The 27,187-nt window shown below is 42.6% G+C and overlaps 1 protein-coding gene across 2 annotated transcripts; it reads left to right on the forward strand.

Moving 5' to 3' along the window:
- Nucleotides 1-10,606: 10,606 nt before the first annotated feature.
- On the forward strand, nucleotides 10,607-27,163 carry KLHDC2 (kelch domain containing 2). 2 transcript variants are annotated; one of them, XM_077940970.1, is made up of 13 exons: nucleotides 10,607-10,659; nucleotides 14,839-14,918; nucleotides 18,076-18,193; nucleotides 21,368-21,483; nucleotides 21,707-21,788; nucleotides 21,950-22,033; nucleotides 23,587-23,667; nucleotides 23,740-23,798; nucleotides 24,206-24,315; nucleotides 24,717-24,789; nucleotides 26,395-26,482; nucleotides 26,568-26,620; nucleotides 26,853-27,163. In XM_077940970.1, exons 2-13 carry the CDS (start codon nucleotides 14,902-14,904, stop codon nucleotides 26,974-26,976), a joined length of 1,005 nt encoding a protein of 334 aa, XP_077797096.1. In that variant the 5' UTR covers nucleotides 10,607-10,659; nucleotides 14,839-14,901; the 3' UTR covers nucleotides 26,977-27,163. The 2 variants fall into 2 exon arrangements, with proteins under 2 accessions (XP_077797096.1, XP_014999142.1); XM_015143656.3 differs by lacking the exon at nucleotides 10,607-10,659 and adding an exon at nucleotides 11,418-11,891.
- The last annotated feature ends 24 nt before the right edge of the window (nucleotides 27,164-27,187 follow it).

Raw genomic sequence — 27,187 nt, forward strand, 5'->3', positions numbered from 1 at the left:
ATGTTATTATTGATAAGTCAGGACTTATTCCTGCCATTTTGTTATTTGTTCTCCGGTTCTTTTGTTTCTCTTCTTTCTTGTCTTCCTTTTAGTAAAAGATGATTTTCTCTGGTGGTATGATTGAATTTCTTGCTTTTTATTCTTTGTGTTTCCGTTATATGTTTTTTGATTTGAGGTTACCGTGAAGCTTGCAGATACTGTCTTAAAACCTATTATTTTAAGCTGATAGCTACTTAACACTGCTTGCATAAACTAACAAGCAAAAGGAAAACTAATAAAACCTCTACATTTTAACTTCATTCCCCAGCTTTTTAACTTTTTATCTCATCTATTTATTATTGTCCTATATATGTCTTGAAAGTTTGTTGTAGTGATTATTTTTGACTAGTTCATTTTTGTCTTTCTACTTAAGAGTAGTTTGCACACCAGTTACAGTGTTATAATAGTCTGTGTTTTTCTGTGTATTTACTATTACCAGTGAGTTTAGTACTTTCAGATTATTTCTTACTGCTCACTGACATCCTTTTCTTTCTGAATTGAAGTACTCCCTTTAGCATTTCTTGTAGGACAGGTCTGGTACTGATGAAATCCCTCAGCTCTTGTTTGTCTGGAAAAGTCTTTATTTCTCCTTCATGTTTGATGGATATTTTCACTGGACATACTATTCTAGGGCAAAAGGGTTTTTTTTCCTTCAGAATTTAATTTTTTTCTTTTTTTATTATACTTTAAGTTCTGGGGTACATGTGCAGAACGTGCAGGATTGTTACATAGGTATACACGTGCCATGGTGGTTTGCTGCACCCATCAACCCATCATCTATGTAAGGTATTTCTAATGCTATCCTCCCCCAGCCCCCCACTCCCGACAGGCCCTGGTATGTGATGTTCCCCTCGCTGTGTCCATGTGTTCTCATTGTTCAACTCCCACTTATGAGTGAGAACATGGTGGTGTTTGGTTTTCTGTCCTTGTGTTAGTTTGCTGAGAATGATGGTTTCCAGTTTCATCCATGTCCCTGCAAAGGACGTGAACTCATCCTTTTTTTATGGCTGCATAGTATTCCATGGTGTATATGTGCCACATTTTCTTTATTCAGTCTATCATTGATGGGTATTTGGGTTGGTTCCAAGTCTTTGCTATTGTGAATAGTGCCACAATAAACATACATGCGCATGTGTCTTTATAGTAGAATGATTTATAATCCTTTGGGTATATACCCAGTAATGGAATTGCTGGGTCAAATGGTATTTCTAGTTCTAGATCCTTGAGGAATTGCCACATTTGTCTTCCACAATGGTTGAACTAATTTACACTCCCACCAACAGTGTAAAAGTGTCTCTATTCCTCCACATCTTCTCCAGCATCTGTTGTTTCCTGACTTTTTAATGATCGCCATTCTAACTGGTGTGAGATGGTATCTCATTGTGATTTTGATTTGCATTTCTCTAATGACCAGTGATGATGAGCTTTTTTTCATATGTTTGTTGGCCACATAAATGTCTTCTTTTGAGAAATGTCTGTTCATATTCTTGGCCCACTTTTTGATGGGGTGGTTTGTTTTCTTCTTGTAAATTTGTTTAAGTTCTTTGTAGATTCTGGATATTAGCCCTTTGTCAGATGGATAGATTGCAAAAATTTTCTCCCATTCTACAGGTTGCCTGTTCACTGTGATGATAGTTTGCTTCGCTGTGCAGAAGCTCTTTAGTTTAATTAGATCCCATTTGTCAATTTTGGTTTTTGTTGCCATTGCTTTTGGTGTTTTAGTCATGAAGTCTTTGCCCATGCCTATGTCCTGAATTGCCTCGGTTTTCTTCTAGGGTTTTTATGGTTTTAGGTCTTACATTTAAGTCTTTAATCCACCTTGAGTTAGTTTTTGTATAATAAGTAAGGAAGGGGTCCAGTTTCAGTTTTCTCCATATGGCTAGCCAGTTTTCCCAACACCATTTATTAAATAGGGCATCCTTTCCCCATTGCTTGTTTTTGTCAGGTTTGTCAAAGATCAGATGGTTGTAGATGTGTGGTGTTATTTCTGAGGCCTCTATTCTGTTCCATTGGTCTATATATCTGTTTTGGTACCAGTACCATCCTGTTTTGGTTACTGTAGACTTATAGTATATTTTAAAGTCAGGTAGCATGATGCTTCCAGCTTTGTTCTTTTTGCTTAGGATTGTCTTGGCTGTATGGGCTCTTTTTTGGTTCCATATGAAATTTAAAGTAGTTTTTTCTAATTCTGTGAAGAAAGTCAATAATAGCTTGATGGGGATAGCATTGAACCTGTAAATTACTTTGGGCAGTATGGCCATTTTCACAATATTAATTCTTCCTATCCATGAGCATGGAATGTTTTTCTATTTATTTGTGTCCTCAATTATTTCCTTGAGCAGTGGTTTGTAGTTCTTGAAGAGGTCCTTCACATCCCTTGTAAGCTGTATTCCTAGGTATTTTACTCTCTTTGTAGCAATTGTGAATGGGAATTCACTCATAATTTGGCCCCCTGTTTGTCTGTTACTGGTGTCTAGGAATGCTTGTGATTTTTGCACATTGATTTTGTATCCTGAGACTTTGCTGAATTTGCTTATCGACTTAAGGAGGTTTTGGACTGAGACGATGGGGTTTTCTTTCTTTTCTTTTCTTTTTCTTTTTTTTTTTTTTTTGAGACAGAGTTTTTGCTCTTGTTGCCCAGGCTGGAGTGCAATGGCGCAATCTCGGCCAACTGCAACCTCCACCTCCTGGGTTCAAGCTATTCTCCTGCTTCAGCCTCCCAAGTAGCTGGGATTACAGGCATGTGCCTCCATGTCCGGCTAATTTTGTATTTTTAGTAGAGACGGGGTATCTCCATGTTGGTCAGGCTGGTCTTGAACTCCCGACCTCAGGTGATCCACCTGCCTCGGCCTCCCGAAGTGCTGGGATTACAGGTGTGAGCCACCGCACCTGGCTGACGGTGGGGTTTTCTAAATATACAATCATGTCATCTGCAAACAGAGACAATTTGACTTCCTCTTTTCCTATTTGAATGCCCTTTATTTCTTTCTCTTGCCTGATTGCCCTGGCCAGAACTTCCAATACTGTGTTCAATAGAAGTGGTGAGAGAGGGCATCCTTGTCTTGTGCCAGTTTTCAAAGGGAATATTTCCAGTTTTTGTCCATTCCGTATGATATTGGCTGTGGGTTTGTCATAAATAGCTCTTATTATTTTGAGATACGTTCCATCAATACCTAATTTATTCAAGCCTGTAATCCCAGCACTTTGGGAGGCCAAGACGGGTGGATCACGAGGTCAGGAGATCGAGACCATCCTGGCTAACACGGTGAAACCCCGTCTCTACTAAAAAATACAAAAAAAAAAAAAAAAAAAAACTAGCCGGGCGAGGTGGCGGGCGCCTGTAGTCCCAGCCACTCGGGAGGCTGAGGCAGGAGAATGGCGTGAACCCGGGAGGCGGAGCTTGCAGTGAGCTGAGATCCGGCCACTGCACTCCAGCCTGGGCGACAGAGTGAGACTCCGTCTCAAAAAAAAAAAAACAAAAAAAACCCTAATTTATTGAGAGTTTTTACCTTGAAGGGGTGTTGAATTTTATCAAAAGACTTTTCTGTATCTGAGATAATCATGTGGTTTTTGTCATTGGTTCTGTTTATATGCTGGATTACGTTTATTGATTTGCATATGTTGAACCAGTCTTGCATCCCAGGATGAAGCCAACTTAGTCATGGTGGATAAGCTTTTAGATGTGCTGCTGGATTCGGTTTGTCAGTATTTTATTGAGGATTTTTGCATCGATATTCATCAGGGATATTGGCCTGAAATTTTCTTTTTTGTTGTTGTGTCTCTGCCAGTTTTTGCTATCAGGGTGATGCTAGCCTCCTAAAATGAGTTAGGGAGGATTCCCTCTTTTTGTATTGTTTGGAATAGTTTCAGAAGGAATGATACCAGCTCCTCTTTGTACCTCTAGTAGAATTCAGCTGTGAATCCATCTCGTGCTGGACTTTTTTTGGTTGGTAGGCTGTTAATTACAGCCTCAATTTTAGAACTTGCTGTTGGTCTATTCAGGGATTTGACTTCTTCCTGGTTTAGTCTTGGGAGGGTGTATGTGTCCAGAAATTTATCCATTTCTTCTAGGTTTTCTAGTTTATTTGCCTAGAGGTGTTTATAGTATTCTCTGATGGTAGTTTGTATTTCTGTGGGATCAGTGGTGATATCCCCTTTATCATTTTTTATTGCATCTATTTGATTCTTCTCTCTTTTCTTTTTTATTCGTCTGGCTAGCAGTCTATCTGTTTTGTTGATCTTTTCAAAAAACCAACTCCTGGATTTATTGATTTTTTGTGTGTTTTTGTGTCTCTGTCTCCTTCAGTTCTGCTCTGATCTTAGTTATTTCTTCTCTTCTGCTAGGTTCTGAATTTGTTTGCCCTTGCTTCTCTAGTTCTTTTAATTGTGACGTTAGAGTGTCAATTTTACATCTTTCCTCCTTTCTTTTGTGGGCATTTAGTGCTATAAATTTCTGTCTAAACACTGCTTTAAATGTGTTTCAGAGATTCTGGTATGTTGTGTCTTTGTTCTCATTAGTTTCAAAGGACATCTTTTTTTTTTTTTTTTTTTTTTTTTTTTTGAGACGGAGTCTCGCTCTGTCACCCAGGCTGGAGTGCAGTGGCGCGATCTCGGCTCACTGCAAGCTCCGCCTCCCGGGTTCACGCCATTCTCCTTCCTCAGCCTCCCGAGTAGCTGGGACTACAGGCGCCCACAACCGCGCCCGGCTAATTTTTTGTATTTTTAGTAGAGACGGGGTTTCACCGTGGTCTCGATCTCCTGACCTTGTGATCCGCCCGCCTCGGCCTCCCAAAGTGCTGGGATTACAGGCGTGAGCCACCGCGCCCGGCCCAAAGAACATCTTTATTTCTCCCTTCATTTCATTATTTACCCAGTAGTTATTCAGGAGCAAGTTGTTCAGTTTCCATGTAGTTGTGCGGTTTTGAGTGAGGTTTTTTTTTTTGTTTGTTTGTTTGTTTTTTGTTTGTTTTTGAGACAAAGTCTTGCTCTGTCACCTCAGCTGGAGTGCAGTGGCACGATCTCAGCTCACTACAACCTCCACCTCCCGGGTTCAAGTGATTCTCCTGCCTCAGCCTCCCAAGTAACTGAGATTACAGGTGCCCGCCACCACGCCCAGCTAATTTTGTATTTTTAGTAGAGACAGGGTTTCACCATGTTGGCCAGGATGGTCTCAAACTCCTAACCTCATGATCCACCCGTCTCGGCCTCTCAACGTGCTGGGATTACAGGCATGAGCCACTGCACCCAGCCTTGAGTGAGTTTCTTAATCCTGAGTTCTAATTTGATTGCAATGTGGTCTGAAAGACCGTTATGATTTCCATTCTTTTGCATTTGCTGAGGAGTGTTTTACTTTCAGTTATGTGGTCAATTTTAGAATAAGTGTGATGTGGTGCTGAGAAGAATGTATATTCTGTTGATTGGGGGTGGAGAGTTCTGTGGGTGTCTGTTAGGTTTGCTTGGTCCAGAACTGAGTTCAGGTCCTGAATATTCTTGTTAATTTTCTGTCTCATTGATCTGTCTGATATTGACAGTGTGGTGTTAATGTCTCCCACTATTATTGTGTGGGAGTCTAAGTGTCTTTGTAGGTCTCTAAGAACTTTCTTTATGATCTGGTTCCTCCTGTATTGGGTGCATATATATTTAGGATAGTTGGCTCTTCTTGTTGAATTGATCCCTTTACCATTATATAATGCCCTTCTTTGTCTCTTTCGATCTTTGTTGGTTTAAAGTCTGTTTTATCAGAAACTAGGATTGCAACCCCTGCTTTTTTTGCTTTCCATTTGCTTGGTAATATTCCGCCATCCCTTTATTTTGAGCCTATGTGCGTCTTTGCACATGAGATGGGTCTCCTGAATACAGCACACTGATGGGTCTTGACTCTATTCAATTTGCCAGTCTGTGTCTTTTCATTGGGGCATTTATCCCATTTACATTTAAGGTTAATATTGTCATGTGTGAATTTGATCCTATCATTATGATGCTAGCTGGTTATTTTGCCCGTTAGTTGATAGAGTTTCTTCATAGCATCAATGGCCTTTACAATTTGGTATGTTTTTGCAGTGGCTGGTACCAGTTTTTCCTTTCCATATTTAGTGCTTCCTTTAGGAGCTCTTGTAAGGCAGGCCTGGTGGTGACAAAATCTCTCAGCATTTGCTTGTCTGTAAAGGATTTTATTTCTCCTTTGCTTATTAAGCTTAGTTTTGCTGGATATGAAATTCTGGGTTGAAAATTCTCTTCTTTAAGAATGTCAAATATTGGCCCCCACTCTCTTCTGGCTTGTAGGGTTTCTGCAGAGAGATCTGCTGTTAGTCTGATGAGCTTCACTTTGTCGGTAACCCGACCTTTCTCTCTGGCTGCTCTTAACATTTTTTCCTTCATTTAAATTTTGGTGAATCTGACAATTATGTGTCTTGGAGTTGCTCTTCTCGAGGAGTATCTTTGTGGCGTTCCCTATATTTCCTGAATTTTAATGTTGGCCTGCCTTGCTAGGTTGGGGAAGTTCTCCTGGATAATAGCCTGAAGAGTGTTTTCCAACTGATTCCATTCTCCCTGTCACTTTCAGGTACATCAATCAAACATAGATTTGGTCTTTTTACATAGTCCCATATTTCTTGGAGGCTTTGTTCGTTCCTTTTCATTATTTTTTCTCTAATCTTGTCTTGATGCTTTATTTCGTTAAGTTGATCTTCAGTCTCTGATATCCTTTCTTCTGCTTGATTGATTTTGCTAGTGATACTTGTATATGCTTCATGAAGTTCTTGTGCTGTGTTTTTCAGCTCCATCAGGTTGTTTATGTTCTTCTCTAAACTGGTTATTCTAGTTAGCAATTCATCTAACACTTTTTCAAGGTTCTTAGCTTCCTTGCATTGGGTTAGAACATGCTCCTTTAGCTGGAAGGAGTTTGTTATTACCCACCTTCTGAAGCCTACTTGTGTCAACTTGTCAAACTCATTTTCCATCCAGCTTTGTTCCCTTTCTGGCGAGGAGTTATGATCCTCTGGAGGAGAAGAGGCATTCTGGATTTTGGAATTTTCAGCCCTTTTGCGCTGTTTCTCCCCATCTTCATGGATTTATCTACCTTTGGTCTTTGATGTTGGGGACCTTTGGATGGGGTCTCTGAGTGGACACCCTTTTTGTTGATATTGATGCTACTCCTTTCTGTTTGTTAGTTTTCCTTCTGACAGTCACACCCCTCTGCTTCAGGTCTACTGAAGTCTACTGGAGGTCCACTCCAGATGCTGTTTGCCTGGGTGTCACCAGCAGAGGCTGCAGAACAGTAAAGATTGCTGCCTGTTCCTTCCTCTGGAAACTTCGTCCCAGACGGGCACCCGCCATATGCCAGCCAGAGCTCTCCTGTATGAGGTGTCTCCCAGTCAGGAGATACGGGGGTCAGGAACTCACTTGAGGAGGCAGTCTGTTCCCGAGCAGAGCTCAAATGCTGTGCTGGGAGATCCGCTGCTCTCTTCAGAGCCATCAGGCAAGGACCTTTAAGTCTGCTGAAGCTGTGTCCACAGCCGCCCTTTCCCCCAGGTGCTCTGTCTCAGGGAGAGGGTTTTTTTGTTTGTTTTTTGAGACGGAGTCTCGCTCTGTCACCCAGGCTGGAGTGCAGTGGCACTATCTCGGCTCACTGCAACCTCCATATCCCGGGTTCAAGCAATTCTTCGGCCTCAGCCTCCCAAATAGCTGGGATTACAGGCGCCCACCACCACGCCCGGGTAATTTTTGTATTTTTTTAGTAGTGATGGGGTTTCACCATGTCAATCAGCTGGTCTCGAACTCCTGACCTCAAGTGATCCACCCACCTCGGCCTCCCAAAGTCCTGGGATTATAGGCATGAGACAGTGCGCCAGGCTGACTTAAGTGAAGAAAATCTGGCCTCACACAGGTACATAGTTAGAAAAGAGAGTTCCTTAAGGAGCCCCTGAAAAGATCTCCAGGTACCCACAGGGCTTGGAACTATACTTTGATACAATGAGAAACTCTGCTTATAATAAAACTAATTAATGTGTTTCAGAGACTCTTTTTGTTGTTACTGTTCTAAGTAGGATAAAAGTATGGTTTGAAACATAAATAGTAAATCAAAGTGGATATTATAGTATTTTATTAAATGGCATTTATATATGAAATATAGGCTGGGCGCGGTGGCTCACACCTGTAATCCCAGGATGTTGGGAGGCCAAGGTGGGTGGATCACGAAGTCAGGAGATTGAGACCCATCCTGGCCAACATGTTGAAACCCCATCTCTCCTAAAAATACAAAAATTAGCCAGGCAAGGTGGCGTTAGCCTGTAGTCTCAGCTACTCGGGAGGCTGAGGCAGGAGACTCACTTAAACCTGGTGGGGGCAGAAGTTGCAGTGAGCCAAGATCGTGCCACTGCACTCCAGCCTGGGTGACAGAGCGAGACTGCACCTAAAATAAATTAATAAATAAATACACACACACACATATTCAACATATCTTTGACTCTAGGTAAAGATGTATTGATTTATGCATCCAGAAATGTTTATGGTACTATATTTAGTCCCTTAGAAGCTGTGGCCCCTATGGTTCTAAGGATAGAATGTAGTGGGTAGAAACTTAGGGGATGTTAGTGATTATTATTATATTTAAAATGCCACAGGAGTGAAGCAATGATCTGATTCAAAGAGGGACTCTTTTATAAGGATTTTGAATGTATGATATTAGAAAATATTCCTCAGTCTAATCCTGATAATGGTAATCTCTTCCATTACCATGGTAACCCACTCATACCTGTGACAAATATTTTCTGAGTGCCTCTGTTGGGGAAACAGAATTAAAAACAAAATATTTTCCCAACCCAGAAAGCCTTTCCACAAAGGTAGTTGAGAAAGCGCTTTCATTTGTTGAATAAGCATTAAACCAGAATGTGATGTCCATCACAGGCAATCTGCTAAGAGATTGCAAGGACAAAGAAATCTCACCTTTTCATATAGCCAAGCAGATACAAAGCATTACATACACGGTCTCAAGAAAAACAATAACTAGTCTTCCAGTAAGAGGACTTAACAGTACCACTTGTCACACACAGTTCATCCTAGATTCACCTGATAAGGTGACTGTGTTAGCTGATTAGCTGTATTCAGAGGAAAAGCAAACTTCTCATATCTTTGACAGAAGGTGGTTTTGCAACATGCGCAAGAGGCCACTGAAGTTAAGCTCATACTTCAAGCTTAGAATTTAACAGGGGAAACTAACAATAGACAAGTAATTAATTACATGATGGTTTTAATAAGTGGTATGGAGAAGTACCAAGGATGCTAACAGCATCTAATAGGGAACCTAAAAGTAGACTGGGGCATCCAGAAAGGTTTCCCCAAGGAAGTTTCAACTGAATTGAGAGGTGAAGAATAAGTTATGGCCGAGTGCAGTGGCCCTGTAATTCCAGCACTTTGGGAGGCCGAGGTGGGAGGATCACTTGAGGTCAGGAGTTCGAGACCAGCCGGGCCAACACGGCCAAACCCCATCTCTACTAAAAATACAAAAATTAGCCGGGAGTGGTGGCAGACACCTGTAATCCCAGCTACTCGGGATGCAGAGGCAGGAGAATCATTCGGATCTGGGAGGCGGAGGTTGCAGTGAGCGAGATCGAGCCATTGCACTCAAGCCTGGGGGACAAGAGCGAGACTGCTCTCAAATACAAAAACAAACAAACAAAAAGGTGATAGAAGGGTAATGTAGCTGTAGCTGGAAGGAGGACCCAGCCAGGAATTGAAGCTGGAAAGGCAAGCTGGGGCTGGACCATGCTGAGTCTTCTTGCACAGCACTGTGATATGAATTATTATTATTATTATTATTGAGACGGAGTTTCATTCTTGTTGCCCAGTCTGGAGTACAACCATGCCCTCTCGGTTCACTGTGACCTCCACCTCCGGGCTTCAAGAGTTTCTCCCGCCTCAGCCTCCCAAGTAACTGGGATTACAGGCACCGGCCACCCCGCCTGCGTAATTTTTTTGTATTTTTAGTAGAGAAGGGGTTTCGCCATGTTGGCCAGACTGGTCTCGAACTCCTGACCTCAGGTGATCCTCCTGTCTCAGCCTCCCAAAGTGTTGGGATTACAGGCGTGAGCCACCGCGCCCAGCCGAGATTTGAAATTTGGATTCTACTAAGGACGACGGGAGCCAGCACAAGGTTTTCAAGTGACTTGATCAGATTCCCAAGGTTGGTTCACAAGGAACTTCGATAATCGCAGTCTAGTGAGCATAATTGCACTGGGAGAAGGCACTGCTGCAAGAATCCTGTGAGCCAGACAGATGAGGGCACCAACCAGGATGGGTGGCAGATAAGGTCTTAACAGCCTCAAGGTGATTTGCTTCCTTGTTGAAGGCTTTAATTAATCCTCTTAAGTAACTTTCAAGTTCTTGAGTTCAAGTAAACACACTGGTCCACTAGGGGAGGAGTGTCAGGCTATAAACATTTTAATAATTAAAAAGAAAAGGCTTTAATTGGTCAAAGTATTCATTTTCTATGGAGTGCTCCCAACCAGAAGATGAGGGAAATGGAGATAATGAAGCACGCCCCTCCTACCAAACACGATAAATTCTAGAGGCACTGTGAGATCAGGAATTTAAGGTGTATTTTTGTCCCACCCTGTTTTACAGGTGAGGTATCAAGTACGGTAACTCGTAATTTTCTTTTGGCCCAATCGAAAGGTATCATATAAAACAAAAGAAAGCTGTGTATGCGTGAAAAGGATCCGCCTTCCTCTCTGAAGAAAAGGGTGATTACGGCTTCGGAAACGCTTTTCAACCCAACACTGCTGCCCGGCTGGCGGCAACGGCGGCGGCGGCAACGACAGATTCCTGCAGAAGCGGCGCCCGGCAGGGGCGGCGGGAGCTCGGGAGAGGCCGCCGGGGATCGGGCGGGGCCCCGCGTGAGAGCTAAGCGCCTGCCCTCGCGCCCGCAGGACAGCAGGGCCTGCATCGACTCTAAGGCGAGACCAGAAACTTGCTAGTGGAGCAATTCTGGTGCCCCTGCCAGGGCTGTGAACCCTCTGAGATCATCCCTCAATCAAACGAATAGAAATTCTCGGGAAGAAAAAAAAAAAAAATTGCAGGAATCCGGCTAAAATTCAGCAGCTTTCAGGGACCGATTCAGGGCATTATCCCTGTGGTTCCCTCGGCGAAAGGAGACTCGAAGCGCGACTGGAAGTCGCCGGGCCCCACAGAGCTGCGGTGCCCAGGCCGTAGGCTGTGGCGCGGGCGGAGGCGGCGGCGGCGGCGGCGGCGGCAGCGGCAGCGGGAGGACTCGGCGCTGGGGGCGCTGAGCGGCAGCCTCGCTTCCGGAGCTCGGCGGGCGGCGTCAGAGGAACGGGCGGCTTCCGGTCGGGGCGTAAACAAGGCCGTGGGCTGCAGGAGGCGGGGCGGACGGGCTGCAAGAGGGAGCCGGCCAGACCCGGATCTCTTCCCCGCCGTGCTCCGGGTCCCGGGCCCGCGCCGCCGCCGCCTGGCTCCGCTCGCGGCCCCGCTGTCTGCAGGCGTGCCCCGGCGGCGGCGGAGAGCCGTCCTCGGCCGAGGAGGCTGGTAAACGCGAGCGCAGGCGGCAAAGAGGCCTTAACGCCGTCCCTTTTGCCGCCGCCTTCTTTTTGCCGCGCGCCACTGTGCATTTCTCTCCTTTTCCTTTGTTTCTTTGGCCCCTCGCGGGTGTGGGCATTCCTGGTGAGCAAAAGTGCAGCCTCAAGATGGCTGATGGCAACGAGGATATGCGGGCGGACGACTTGCCGGGGCCAGCCTTCGAGAGCTATGAGTCCATGGAGCTCGCCTGCCCCGCCGAGCGCAGCGGCCACGTAGCCGTCAGCGACGGGCGCCACATGTTCGTCTGGGGCGGCTACAAGGTCAGTGAGTGGCCGGGCCGCGGCAGACGTCGCTCGGCTGTGACTTGGGTCTGGGTTCGCGGCCAGGCGGGGAGGCCAGAGCGGCCCGCCAAGGGCGCTCCCCGCCTCCGTCGCGCGCCCCACCTCAGACTCTGCCCGTTGGTTGGTTTTTCTTGCGCGCGGGAATCTTCCTTCTCTCGAGTCCCCCAACCCGTCTCGAACCTCCAGGGCTGCTGGCACGTCAACCTGGTGCTCACAAAGCCAACTCACTCCCACCCCCGTTGTTGCCATTGGAGCGTTATTCCGGGGAAGGCCCTGTTAATGTTGCTTGGGCGGTGCATTCGGAAGGGTTGGGGTGTGTAAGGTGACGGTGTGTGATATCACTCAGACGCGTTATCAGGACGGCCTACGAGGACTTTACCCTCTGGAGCTAGAAACCGCTGCCCACTTAACGGGGAGTCCGAGGTGTAGGAAAACTGGAATTCCAAAAGGTTACAGGAATCACCTTATTCAGCCTTCTCGCCTGTGCAAATGGCCATCATACTATTGTTTGAACCTCTCAGGACTATTTTCCTTCTGGCTTCAGCTGGGTGAAGTTTTTCAGCAGACACCCGTATTAAAGATAATGGAAAAGCTCCACCAGTAACCAAAAAATCCACAGCATCAAATGAACACAGAGTGCAGCTCTTTGACTCTCCGATCCCCTGGTTATAAACAACGTGATTAGTTAGCAGTTTAAAGCCAGTTGCCCTTCTTTACCCTGCTACCTCGGAAATCTAAAATTTTATTTGCTGGGATGGCTCTGATCCAGTCCTACCACAAAATTCCTCTTTGGTCTTGAAAATGTTCTCCGCCCTCCCTATGCCCATGCCTTGTGATTGCTTTTAGCTTATGGTACAGTTGATTTGATCATAGTTGACCATTTTTGAGACAGCTTTCAAAGATAGCTGTCCTGATACTTTAATTTGGTTTAACTGCAGAAGTAATTTTTTGCCAATCCTAATTAATCTGCAGTGTTTTTCCCAGTCTCCGGTGAATGTGGTTAGAAAATAGAAAGGGGGGCTGGGCGCGGTGGCTCACTCCTCTAATCCTAGCACTTTGGGAGGCCAAGGTAGGTGGATCACCTGAAGTCAGGAGCTGGAGACCAGTCTGGCCAACATGGTGAAACTCCGTCTCTACTAAAAATACAAAAAAAATTAGCCGGGCGTGGTGACGGGCGCCCTAATCCTGGCTACTTGGGAGGCGGAGGTTGCAGTGAGCTGAGACGGCGCCATTGCACTCCAGCCCGGGCAACAAGAAGGAAACTGTCTCAAAAATACTTTAGAAAGGGGTAGGGAATTGCAAGGAGGGGGGCAAGCATGTAGTCACCCTTATAAAAATGTAAATTAATTCCCCTGGAGAAACCTGTCAATTACACTTCTGTCTAAGCTACCTAATTCATAATTGTATTTTTAAAATGACAGCATGAAAGAATGAGACTTTGGGAGTGGGGCAGGGGAGGATTCTCAATGTGGAGTATTTCTTGTGGTGGATTTAAAAAGGCCTGGATGATTGGGACTGATTCAGGGAGAAGCACACAATCACTGAATTGGATGGTTCTGAAACAGACTGCCCTCCCCATTTATGGCTGGTGGCTGGAACTCTGAGGGTAGGCACAGAAGCCCTTGGAGACTGTTTCAAAGGCAATAAACCTTGGCTTCCTACATAGTAGGCAGTTTTCCTCCCCAGGACAGGCTGGTCACCTCTGGGTCAGCCCACTTCCAGCCTTTCCCTTCATCACCGGTGGGGTGGAAAAAGAAGTGTTTACATGGTCAACTGTTCTGTTTCTGTATGTTTATTATTCAAGCTTGCTGGACTTTGACACCCATTTTTGGCTAGCCGCAGTCGTGTACTGTATCAACATTGTTTGGAAAGTGGCTAGGGAGGGTCAAAGGCAGGGAATGTCAAGCAGTTGTTAAAGTTCAGGGAAAGGATAGAATCCTGGCGCCACCATTACTTCATAAATAACCTTGGGCAAATTACTTAAACTCTAAACTCATTTTCTCATAAAATCAGCTATTTTTTAGGGTTGTTGTAAGGATTACATAAAGCAATCCATGGATAGCTTTCAGCTGCAGCATATGGTAGGCTCAGTCTGTGTTAGGAATTAATACCTGAAGGGAAATGGAGCAGAACAAAGAACTTAAAATTCTGCATGAGGATTTAATATTTTGCATATTTGCAGTTCTGCCCTCTCTGTTGCTGCTTAGAGAATGAATAGGTGAAAGGAAGGCATGCCTAGAAAACCACGCATCGTGTTAGTGTGGATCAGTGTGGATCAGGCACTTTCAGTAACAGCCTGCTGACGATGGCACAGGTAGTCTCCCGAAGTCTTGCAGCTGAAATTTGGTGCATGGTTCTGTTCAGGATAAAGCTGCCTTAGAGAGTTCCCAGAGATCTCTTGGCTGGGCACAATGGCTCACAGCCTGTAATCCCAGCACTTGGGGAGGCTGAGGTGGGTGGATTGCTAGAGGTCGGGAGTTTGAGACCAGCCTGGCCAACATGGTGAAACCCTGTCTCTACTAAAAATACAAAAATTAGCCAGGTGTGATGGCAAGCTATCTGTAGTCCCAGCTACTCAGGAGCTGAGGCATGAGAATTGCTTGAACCCAGGAGGTGGACGTTGCAGTGAGCCAGCAGAGATCGCGCCACTGCACTCCATCCTGAGCGATAGAGACTTGGATTAAAAAAAAAAAAAGTTCCCAGAGATCTCTTCTTGCCCTATTGTAACTGCTGTATCAAAATTCTGAATTAAGAGCTATCTATATTGAGCTTTACCTTGAGTGTGTGGCATGGGTTGGGGGGAGGATTGTGTACTATAATACCTATTTAACTTTTCATCAAATTAGTATGTCAAGATCGATTTAAAAAATACAGTAGTGCCTCTTTAAAATCAGTTTTTATATTTATAATTTTTTTTTATTTTTAGAGTAATCAAGTCAGAGGATTATATGACTTTTATCTGCCTAGAGAAGAACTATGGATCTACAACATGGAGACTGGAAGATGGTAAATATGGATATTATAAGGGGGACTAAAAAATTCAGATAAGGGCTGGGCATGGTGGCTGGCTCACGCCTATAATCCCAGCACTTTGGGAGGCCGACGCGGGCGGATCACTTGAGGTCAGGAGTTCAACACCAGCCTGGGCAACATGGTGAAACCCCATCTCTACTAAAAATACAAAAATTAGCCAGGTGTGGTGATGTGCACATGTAATTGCAGCTACTTGGGAGGCTGAGGTGAGAGAATTTCTTGAACCCGGGAGGCAGAGGTGGCAGTGAGCCAAGATTGCACCACTGCACTCCAGCCTGGGTAACAGAACAAAACTGTCTCCAAAAACAAACAAACAAATCAGATGTGGCTGCAAAGAAAAAAATGTAAAACCCATTTTAAGCTATTTATATATTCTAAAAACACTGTTCTGCTACTTTAGCTTAGCTGCTAAGCTTAATTTAGCACCTGTTCTGTAGTTACTAGATACTTCTGATAACTTAGAATAAATTTCTATCCCAAGTATCATAGTAATATTTAAAATAGATGTAGAGGCTTCAGATCTAGAATGGAAAGATAATGTTCCATTTTTTTCAAGATACTAAGTCTTCTATCTTGAATAAGGAAAGGATTTTAAATGGTTGTTAGATTTTAGATTGTATAGAATTTTATCTCCTAAAAATAAAGGTGGTATTCTATTTTAATGAGCTCTCAAAATTTGCATGCAAATCTTTTTTTTTTTTTTGCCACAGAATCTAGTTCTCTCGCCCAGGTTGGAGTGCAGTGGCCGGATCTCAGCTCACTGCAAGCTCTGCCTCCCGGGTTTACGCCATTCTCCTGCCTCAGCCTCCCAAGTAGCTGGGACTACAGGCGCCCGCCACCTCGCCCGGCTAGTTTTTTGTATTTTTTAGTAGAGACGGGGTTTCACCGTGTTAGCCAGGATGGTCTCGATCTCCTGACCTCGTGATCCACCCCTCTCGGCCTCCCAAAGTGCTGGGATTACAGGCGTGAGCCACCGCGCTCGGCGCAAATCTTTTTAAAAAGAGTGTTGTTCTGTTTAAAAACCAAAATGACCTCCAGTTTGCCCTTTTTGAAAACTGGAGATAATCTGAAATGATCTTTTGCCAGTTTCATAGTAGTAGTAGTCAAAAGCATGTCCCTGGTAGAATTTAGGTGTTTCTCAAAATGCTGGGTTAGCCATGGTTGGGGATTTACAAAGTAGTTTTCCCCATGGTGTGCTTTGTGAGAACTTTGTGCTTTAAATATTTTACTTACTGGTAGATCTCAAAATTACCATAGTAGTCCCACTTAAGAGGCGGGATGCTGTGGCTCATGCCTGTAATCCCAGCACTTTGGGAGGCTGAGGCAGGCAGATCACCTTAGGTCAGGAGTTCAAGACCAGCCTGGCCAACACGGTGAAACCCCGTCTCTACAAAAATTAGCCAGGCATGATGGCAGGTGCCTGTAATCCCAGCTACTAGGGAGGCTGAGGCAGGAGAATCACTTGAACCCGGGAGGCAGAGGCTGCAGTGAGCCAAGATCACGGCATTGTACTCCAGCCTGGCTGATACAGTGAGACTCCATCTCAAAAAACAAAAAAGTTTAAGATTTACAAACTAGGCCGGGCACGGTGGCTCATGCCTGTAATCCCAGCACTTTGGGAGGCTGAGGCAGGTGGATCACGAGGTCAGGAGATCAAGACCATCCTGGCGAACACTGAAACCCCGTCTCAACTAAAAATACGAAAAAATTAGCTGGACGTGGTGGTGGGCGCCTGTAGTCCCAGCTACTCGGGAGGCTGAGGCAGGAGAATGGCATGAACCCAGGGGGTGGAACTTGCAGTGAGCAGAGATAGTGCCACTGCACTCCAGCCTGGGTGACAAAAAGACTCCATCTCCAAAAAAAAAAAAAAAGTTACAAACTAAAAATAAGTCATGAGTATTTCTGTATATAACAAATTGGTGTTAATATGAAGCTGTTTCTTAATCCTTTTCTAGAGAATTGGGAATTTATAATTCTCTTAAAAGCGGAATGCTACATATTTTAAAAAATAATTTTTAAGGCCAGGTGTGGTGGCTCACACCTGTAATCCTAGCACTTTGGGAGGCTGAGGTGGGAGGATCACTTGAGCCCAGGAGTTCAAGACCAGCATGAGCAACACAGTGAGACCCTGTTTCTATTTAAAATTAATAACTTTTTTTTTTTTTTTTTGAGAGGGAGTCTCGCTCTGTCTGTCGCCCAGGCTGTAGTGCAGTGGCGCAATCTCGGCTCACTGCAAGCTCCGCCTCCTGGGTTCACACCATTCTCCTGCCTCAGCTTCCCTAGTAGCTGGGACTACAGGCATGTGCCACAACGCCCGGCTAATTTTTTGTATTTTTAGTAGAGATGGGGTTTCACCATGTTAACCAGAATAGTCTCGGTTTCTTGACCTTGTGATCCACCTGCCTCGGCCTCCCAAAGTGCTGCAATAACAGGCGTGAGCCACTGTGCCCAGCCAAAAATAGTAACTTTTTAAAAAGTGAGCCTTCTAAAACTTTAAGTTTAGCAAAGATAAATATTATATCTGACAGTTTTAGCAGAAGACCTTGAGTATACTGTTAGAATTTTGAATATTAGATTCCTTAGGTTGATTCAGATCAATTTTTAGATTCAGAATGAGTTAATACATACAAAGCACTCAGGAATGCCTGGCACATGGCACTACCTGTTTGTAGTGTTACATAAAGGACTGAATCTGATGCATATGAACAGCTAAAAGGTGACTGAAGAAAAAACACTGAATTAATCTATCAGGACTGGGAATGTTGAGGTTTTCCTTCTGGGCTCCTGGCCCACTCAAAAACAAAACAACTTATGGCCATGTAAATAAATAGCAAACAATTTAGTCTGAGAAACATAAAATGGTATGCTCCTAGAATAGTAAAATATGACTTAGGCTTTCAGAATCTCTCATTATGCCTGTACAATGGGGCCAGCTGGCACTGTCTGTGGAATAGGTAAAGAGGGAAAAACACATTCCTTGAACTAAGTTTAGACCTAGAAGAGACCCTAGAGGCACTGTCTACTCTGCCTTCTCGTTTTATTCCTTTATTGTGAGGATATAAGTAGAAGAAAAATAGACTTCTGCATTTTTTCCCTTTAACTTACATACATTTAATTTATTCCCCCTTAGGAAAAAAATCAACACTGAAGGTGATGTTCCTCCTTCTATGTCAGGAAGCTGTGCTGTGTGTGTAGACAGGGTGCTGTACTTGTTTGGAGGACACCATTCAAGAGGCAATACCAATAAGGTTAGTGTTTCCAAGGATTATGGCTGGAGGCATTTTTATTCTTACTATCTTTCAAACAACTGCAAATTTCTAAGGTTAGCCCAAGACTTATTTGTGTCCCAGTTAAAAATGATTTGTACTTGATTATGATATGAATGTGCATTTTAGTATTTTGTTTGTCAATCTGTATTTACCTAGGCATTATGTAAAATCAACTTTTGCTGGTAACTTGTGTGCAGTAACTTCCTGAGTGGTTTTTCTTTGTGCTTTTTGCAGCTACTTGTTCTCTTAGAACCCTTAAATGTTAGATGAACATTAGTAATAAAATTGCAGACAAAATAAAGACAAGATGTAATGGAGGGAAGGGTAAAAATGAGCAGGCCAACCAGTCAGAAAGCCATAAGGATAAATTAAAACTGACAAAACTACATGTTAACATTCCTATAAAGTGGTGCCAAAGATACTGCTGTTCAGACTTTGCCGTATTTTGTTCCAAGTAGGAAAAAGACATCACTTCTTCTCTTTCAGACCAATAAGAGACAGATTAAGTCAATCAGAAATGATACATATGCCATGTATTAGTGCTTATTGAGTTGCCAAATAAATGAATCGATAGGAGTCTACTAAGTGGGCAACTTAGTAAGCACTTTATATGCTGAGCACTTGACTGGACACTGGAGACAGAAGAATGATACAGTTCTCACCTCTTGGAACTCATTCTAGAAGGGACACATATAGTAAGTAAATCACTGCAGTAGCATCTGCTAGAGAGATACACAGCACCTGGCATATAGAAAGTAACTCAGTAAGTATTGTTGAATCTGAAAAAGTCTTTGACATTGTGTTTGGTGGGATGAGGGAACAGAACAAGAAAAATCTTGACCGAAGAGGTGATGCTTGAACTGAATAAAAAAACTGGAAGGAGTAGCCAAGATAAAGAGATATAAGCAAATGCCTTTTTTTGGGGTGGGGCGGGGTGGGGAACAGAGTCTTGCTCTGTCGCCCAGGCTGGAATGCAGTGGCACAATCTTGGCTCACTGCAACCTCCGCCTCCCAGGTTCAAGTGATTCTCGTACCTCAGCCTCCTGAGTAGCTGGGATTACCGGCATGCATCACCGTGCCCGGCTAATTTTTTTGTATTGTTAGTAGAGACAGGGTTTCACCATGCTAGCTAGGCTGGTATTGAACTCCTGACCTCAGGTCATCCACCTGCTTCGGCCTCACAAAGTGCTGGGATTACAGACGTGAGCCACCGCGCCCGGCAGCAAATGTCTTAATTATGGAAATTCCAAGTGGATGGAACATGTGGCTGAGATGGTTTCAAACTATGTTCTTAGAAACTTTAGGGATTTCAGATGCCTTGGGACACCTGTGGGAGGAGCATATGGTGTTAGGTAGGCTCCAAGCTGCCCCTTCCTCCTCCGTTTTAACATGTGTAGCTCCACTTTTGTTTGTATACATTGGGCTTTTGCTTTGTATTTTGCTTGAAGAAAGAGTTCTATGCCTGAAAGATTGTGAGGCACATCTATAGGCTATCATTGAGCCATATATATTTCAGAGCCAAGGGGGAGAACAATAACTGACACAACTTAAAAGCTTGGGACAAGCTGTGGTTTTATGGACAAGGTTTTATGGACAAGGAGACAAGCTGTGGTTTTATGGAGGTAGTTACAGAAACAATGGTAGTATGTCGAGTGGCTAGGGCTGTGTGTTTTAAGTTTGACTCAGTGGAAGCTTGAGTGTCTCAGAGAAGAAATACATATATTGTGGTCAGATATATTCAGTTGCCTGGATGTGAACCCTTTAAAGGAAAGATCCTTAATTAATTAAAGTTAATTAATTTAAGTATTGATCCTTAATCTCTTTAATCTTAAAGATTAACTCAATTAACTCTTTAATCTTAAAGAGGCACCAAGTACATATTTGTTAAATTGAATTTAAAGGTAAAATTACTAAACCTAATTTTTTTTGGGTAATACCATTCTGATACCCATAAATTAAATAACTACAATTCAGAGTCCCTATATCAGGGCCAGGTGTGGTGGCTTATGCTTACAATCCAGCACTTTGGGAGGCCCAAGTGGGCACATCACTTGAGGCCAGGAGTTTGAGACCAGCCTGGCCAACATGACAAAAACCTGTCTCTACTAAAAATACAAAAATTAGCTGGGCATGTTGGTGCATGTCTGTAATGCCAGCTACAGGAGGCAGAAATTGCAGTGAGCCAAGATCATGCCACTGCACTCCAGCCTGGGTGACAGTGAGATTCTGTCCCCACCAAAAATAATAATAATAAAATAAATATGGCTATCAGCACAGTTTTGCAATTGCAAAAATATGGAACCAGCCCAATGCCCACCAATCAACAAGTGGATAAAGAAAATGTAGTGCATACATATACCAGGGAATACTACTCTGCCATAAAAAGGAACAAAATAATGGCATTTGCAGCAACCTAGATGGAAATGGAGACCGTTATTCTAAGTGAAGTAACTCAGGAATGGAAAACCAAACACCGTATGTTCTCAGTCGTAAGTGGGAGCTAAGCTATGAGGATGCAAAGGCATAAGAATGATACAATGGACTTTGGAGACTCAGAGGGAAAGGGTGATAGGTGGATGAGGGATAAAAGACTACACATTGGGTACACTGTACACTGCTTGGGTGATGAGTGCACCAAAATCGCAGAAATCACCACGAAAGACCTTAGACATGTAACCAAACACCACCTGTTCCCCAAAAACCTATTGAGATAAAAAATAAAAAAATAAAAATGGGAAAAGAAAATATATGGCTGTCTTAGCCAGGTATGGTGGTCCATGCCTGTGGTCCATCTACTTGGGAAGCTAAGGTGGGAAGATAACTAAGCCTAGGAGTTGAGATTATAGTAATCTATGATTGTGCCACTGCACTCCAGCCTGGGCAAGAGAGACCCTGTCTCTTAAAAAAAAAAATAAAGTGCGGCTATGAAAAAAAAATTAGTCGAGCTAACTGTGTGCTTAGTGACTTAGGAGATTGGTATTCAGTCACAGAGTCCTAATCTGGACTCTGAGCAGTCTGGCAGCCAGTCTGCAGTCACAATTCCAGTAGCACTGAATTAGATGGTACTCTTATCATAAATCATAGTAAAATTAAATGCTAAACTTGAATTTCTTTCATATAACCAAATCTAACGGAAACCATTGCTTCTGACAGTTCTACATGCTGGATTCAAGGTCTACAGACAGAGTGTTACAATGGGAAAGAATTGATTGCCAAGGAATTCCTCCATCATCAAAGGACAAACTTGGAGTCTGGGTATATAAAAACAAGTGAGTTGGTAGCATTACAGGTTTGGGTTTTTATGTGTAAAGTGCTTTACCATTCAAGTATCCTTAACCAGTGACCATTTGCACAGAACATACCTCATAGGGCCCATATGAAGATTAACTGAGTAAATACATGAAAGCATTTAACACAGCACTTAAGATAAAGTGCTTGTATCCTATCCTACGGGTATTTGAATTTTTAGTGTCTTGGTTTTTCATCAAACAGGTTAATATTTTTTGGAGGGTATGGATATTTGCCTGAAGATAAAGTATTGGGAACTTTTGAATTTGATGAAACATCTTTTTGGGTAAGTGAAGTTCTGTATTTGCATATGGCCTCCTTAGTATATTGAAATAATACATTTTATGTTTGCTAATAAGTTTTGTGCACTTTTCTTTGGTAATCAGGCAGGCCATCTAATTTTATAAATATCATTTGTAAAATAACTCAGATTCTTATTTTCTGTAGAATTCAAGTCATCCAAGAGGATGGAATGATCATGTACATATTTTAGATACTGAAACATTTACCTGGAGCCAGCCTATAACTACTGTGAGTTGCTAAAGAATAAAACGGGGAGGGTTGGGGTGCGGAGAGAGGTATACCAGAGTTGGAAGATACTGTAAAAGTGACAGTTCATTCTTGTTTTCTGGGGATAAGATCCATAACTTTAATGATTTCCAAGGAATCTAGAACACAGAAGTTTAATGAATGTATGAAATGACTAATGCAGCATCTATTATTTAATACTTTTTTTTTGAGACAGTTTTACACTGTTGCCTGGGCTGGAGTGCAGTGGCGGGATCTCCGCTCACTGCCACGTCTGCCTCCCGGGTTCAAGCAATTATCGTGCCTCAGCTTCCTGAGTACCTGGGATTACAGGCGCCCGCCACCAGGCCCAGCTAAGTTTTTTTTTTTGTGAGACGGAGTCCTGCTCTGTTGCCCAGGCTGGAGTGCAGTGGCGCGATCTCCGCTCACTGCAAGCTCCGCCGCCTTCCGGGTTAACGCCATTCTCCTGCCTCAGCCTCCAGAGTAGCTGGGACTACAGGCGCCTGCCACCACACCTGGCAATTTTTTTTGTGTTTTCAGTAGAGACGGGGTTTCACCGTGTTTGCCAGGATGGTCTCGAACTCCTGACCTCGTGATCCGCCCGCCTCGGCCTCCCAAAGTGCTGGGATTACAGGCATGAACCACCATGCCCAACCTATCTAATACATTTTACATGATAGAAGTGTTTGATTTTTTTTCAGATTTGGGGATATTTGTATTATATACTTAACAGCTATCTCTAATCCAAAGATCCAAAATGCTCCAATGAGCATTTCCTTTCAGTATCATGTTGGCACTCAAATTTTCAGATTTTGGAGCATTTCAGATTTTGGATTTTCTGATTACAGATACTCAACCTGTAATTAAATAACTCTGCACTAGATAGGAACTTGTATTACTTAAATATTAGATTTCTTTTCCCTCTGACACAGATATTATATTTCTTTTCCCTCTGACACAGATATTATATAATATGCCAGCCTTTATTTTAAAAGAGAAAAAATAAAGCAGCCTGTTATGTTAGCCAGCCCATTCAGTAGCACATCTCAAAAATAGAAAATTAAAATGCCAAGTTTTGGTAGTCAGCTTGTAGTACTGCTGTTGTCTCTAAGTCTACACTCCAACTTTTAAAAGCTCAAGTGCCTTACATATTCTTTTTTTTTTTTTTTTTGAGACGGAGTCTCGCTTTGTCGCCCAGGCTGGAGTGCAGTGGCACCATCTTGGCTCACTGCAAGCTCCGCCTCCTGGGTTCACGCTATTCTCCTGCCTCAGCCTCCGAGTAGCTGGGATTACAGGCATGCATCACCATGCCGGGCTAATTTTTTGTATTTTTAGCAGAGACGGGGTTTCACCGTGTTAGCCAGGATGGTCTCGATCTCCTGACCTCGTGATCCACCCGTCTCGGCCTCCCAAAGTGCTAGGATTACAGGCTTGAGCCACCGCGCCCGGCCAATGCCTTACATATTCTTATCCCATATCCAGAGTCGAGTCTGGTATTTTCCCTCTGTTTATAAAAAGTTCACTTATGTACTGACTTGCTTATGTGACTCTAATAGGGTAAAACACCTTCACCTCGTGCTGCCCATGCCTGTGCAACTGTCGGAAATAGAGGCTTTGTGTTTGGAGGCAGATATCGAGTAAGTATTTAAACAACTTCAATGACTTGCTTTTGAATTCTTCAAAATGATAACTTAATTATCCTTTTCTAGGATGCTAGAATGAATGATCTTCACTATCTTAATCTGGATACATGGGAGTGGAATGAATTGTAGGTATCGCTTTAGATAAGTTTTTCCAAAATTCAGATTGTTTTTACCCTATATTCCCTACTATTGATATATAATGTCCTTGCTTAACTTTTCTGTAACTATGAAATTAAATAAAACATAATTACTAGGTCCTTAAGGAATGAATTTTAGTTTTCTGTTTCCAGTTCCTGTAACTGTGTGCCTAGTACATAGCATGTGCTCAGTGTTTGTTGAAAATAAAAGGTCTGAAGTCGATTCTATCTTCAAAGAAAATATTTCAGTATAAAGCATGTAGTTTATACTAAGAAGCCTTTTTAAACTTAAGGTCTCTTTTTCCGTAACATGTACATATACATTTTAAAAGAAAACTTAAAAATACAGTAGCTGCTTCTAAATGCAGATATTGTAACTTAGCTGTTATTTTCAGAATTCCACAAGGCATATGCCCAGTTGGCCGATCTTGGCACTCACTAACACCAGTTTCTTCAGATCATCTTTTTCTCTTTGGAGGATTTACCACTGATAAACAGCCACTAAGTAAGTCCTTGAAAAATATGATAACAAAATCATCATATATCATCTATATATAATAGCTGAAAATGAGTCTATTAGAGACTTAACGAGAGGGCTTATAGGGTTGGTTGGAAGGTGTGAAATTAACTTTGATCCTGTAACATAGCTATAATTGTACTATATGGCATACTTCTGCTCAATAAAGAACCTGGAGCACTTAAGAGCCCTGCTGAAGGGCTATAACATGCAAAGGGCTTACTTTGTTAATTGCAGGAAAAAAAAAAGAAAAGAAAAGAAAATATACGCTCTGTATCTACTCATGATCTGATTTATTACCTTTCTTGCCGAAACTGTGCCCTTTAAATGTCAATGTCATATTGGTAGACTAATATACTTCATAGCTCTTTTTTCTTTGCTTTAATCAGGTGATGCCTGGACTTACTGCATCAGTAAAAATGAATGGATACAATTTAATCATCCATATACTGAAAAACCAAGGTATTTAAAGGCAATTCTTATACTGAATATGCACAAGATGTAAGAATTGAGGTTTTGGCTGCATTATATCCAGCATTCTTATTTATAAAAATCTTAGCATTCACTAAGGCTTGAAATACTTCTTAATGAAAAGAAAACCAATGTTATCCTAGTATTAAATGCTCTCCTTTCCATCATCTGTGTATGAAGAACAGGGGTGGAATTTTATTTTTGCTGCTTCCTTCCATTATAAAATTGACACATAGTTAAAATATACAATCAAGCTTTTCACTTCAATGAGTTGAACTGCATCTAAGTTTATTAAAAATGAGGGTCAGCCAGGTGTGGTGGCTCACACGGGTAATCCTAGCACTTGGGGAGGCCGAGGCAGGCAGATCACCTGAGGTCAGGAGTTCCAGCCTGGCCAACATGGTGAAACCCCATCTCTACTAAAAATACAAAATTAGCTGGGCGTGGTGGCACATGCCTGTAATCCCAACTACTTGAGAGGCTGAGGCAGGAGAATCGCCTGAACCAGGGAGGTAGAGGCTGCAGTGGGCTGAGATCGTGCCATTGCACTCCAGCTTGGGCAACAAGAGCAAAACTCTGTCTTCAAAAAAATAAAAAGGGTAGAGGTGCTGGAATGGGTAAAATTTTTAAACCTTAATCACATGGGAGGCCAGGTGCAGTGGGATTGCAGGATTACAGCTGTAATCCCAGCACTTTTGGAGGCTGAGGCAGGCAGATTGCTTGAACCCAGGGGTTCAAGACCTGCTTGGGCAGCATGGCAAAACCCCATCTCTATAAAAAATAGAAAAAATTAGCTAGGTGTGGTAGTATATGCCTATAGTCCCAGCTATTCAGGAGGTAGAGGATGCAGTGAGCTGAGATTGCACCACTGCACTCCAGCCTGGGTGACAGAGAAAGACTGTCTCAAAAAAAAAACACTACATGGGGAAAAAACAAGAACTGTCCATTCGATTTACAGTAGCACTGTATAACAAAGATGAAGAAATCAAATCATCCAAAAAGAAAAGCTTATTAAACACCAATAATTTTCTCTTGTTAATCTCAAAACAAAATGCTAAAAGAAATGATACAATCAGAATTAGTGTTCAAAGCCTGCATTTTTTCCCCAAGCCTCTAAACCAAGTATAGTCATGCCAGTAAGACTTCATTTGCACAAATGATCTCTCCATAACACTACCAGGCCTTCTGAGACTTTATAGTTTACTCAAGCAGGGCTTTCACCATCCCTCAGATGTTCTGTGTAAGGCCAGTTGGCCCTACCTATGGAAGAAGGCATATACCACTCAGCTCCCATACAACTTTTATTGCTAACAAAGACCTAGAGAACAGATCGTTCAGTTCAAACTCCTCATTGCATAAATGAGAACTGACCAGAGAGATAAAATAATATCCAGATAAAATAGATATTGATTGATCTGCTTTTGCTACTTTCCCTTAAGATTTTACTTCTAAAACAAACAAACAAAAAAAGATTTTACTTCTCGCTATGATGTTTTGGTATGAACTACCTTAAGATCTCTAGTCTTTATTTCATAGCTCAAATGAGCAGCTGGCGTTCTGGGTGACTTCAAACTCAAGTTTTTGTTTTAAATGCAGGTTATGGCACACAGCTTGTGCCAGTGATGAAGGAGAAGTAATTGTTTTTGGTGGATGTGCCAACAACCTGCTTGTCCATCACAGAGCTGTAAGTATACTACCTTCATATTATTACTGAAACTTACTTGCAAAAAAAAGCATTTGCTTTTAAATGTGTTCTTCCTATGTTTCAGGCACACAGTAATGAAATACTAATATTTTCAGTTCAACCAAAATCTCTTGTACGGTAAGTTAACTTTGTACTTGGCACTTAGATTATTTAAAATTGTTTCCTAAGACTTAGCACTCTCAAAAAACCAGGTTTATGGATTATTTAGGGCAATAATAAAACTTCATTGCGATAACCAGTTCCTATGAAAATCTTTGAAGAAAGAGGGATGTTTTATGTAGTTTTTCAAGTGAATGTACTTCTAAACAGTAAAGTGAAATTACTTTTCTCTTTGCTTGTCCACTTTCAGGCTAAGCTTAGAAGCAGTCATTTGCTTTAAAGAAATGTTAGCCAACTCATGGAACTGCCTTCCAAAACACTTACTTCACAGTGTTAATCAGAGGTTTGGTAGTAACAACACTTCTGGATCTTAACGCTTCATAAATAATGCCTATGATCACCTTGCATGGACAGCAATCCTGTAAACATCACAGAGTGGCATCATTTGTATAATTATATGCATTGTTGTAGTTTGCAGCTTTTGGTTTTAATGTGCATGTGAATGGCCTAGAGAACCTATTTTTGTGTCTATAAAGTTTACAATAAATGTATTTAACACCAGTAGCTGTCCTCTATTAAAGTAAA

This window comes from Macaca mulatta, chromosome 7 (genome assembly GCF_049350105.2).
Source record: "Macaca mulatta isolate MMU2019108-1 chromosome 7, T2T-MMU8v2.0, whole genome shotgun sequence".
Classification (NCBI taxonomy): Eukaryota; Metazoa; Chordata; class Mammalia; order Primates; family Cercopithecidae; genus Macaca; species Macaca mulatta.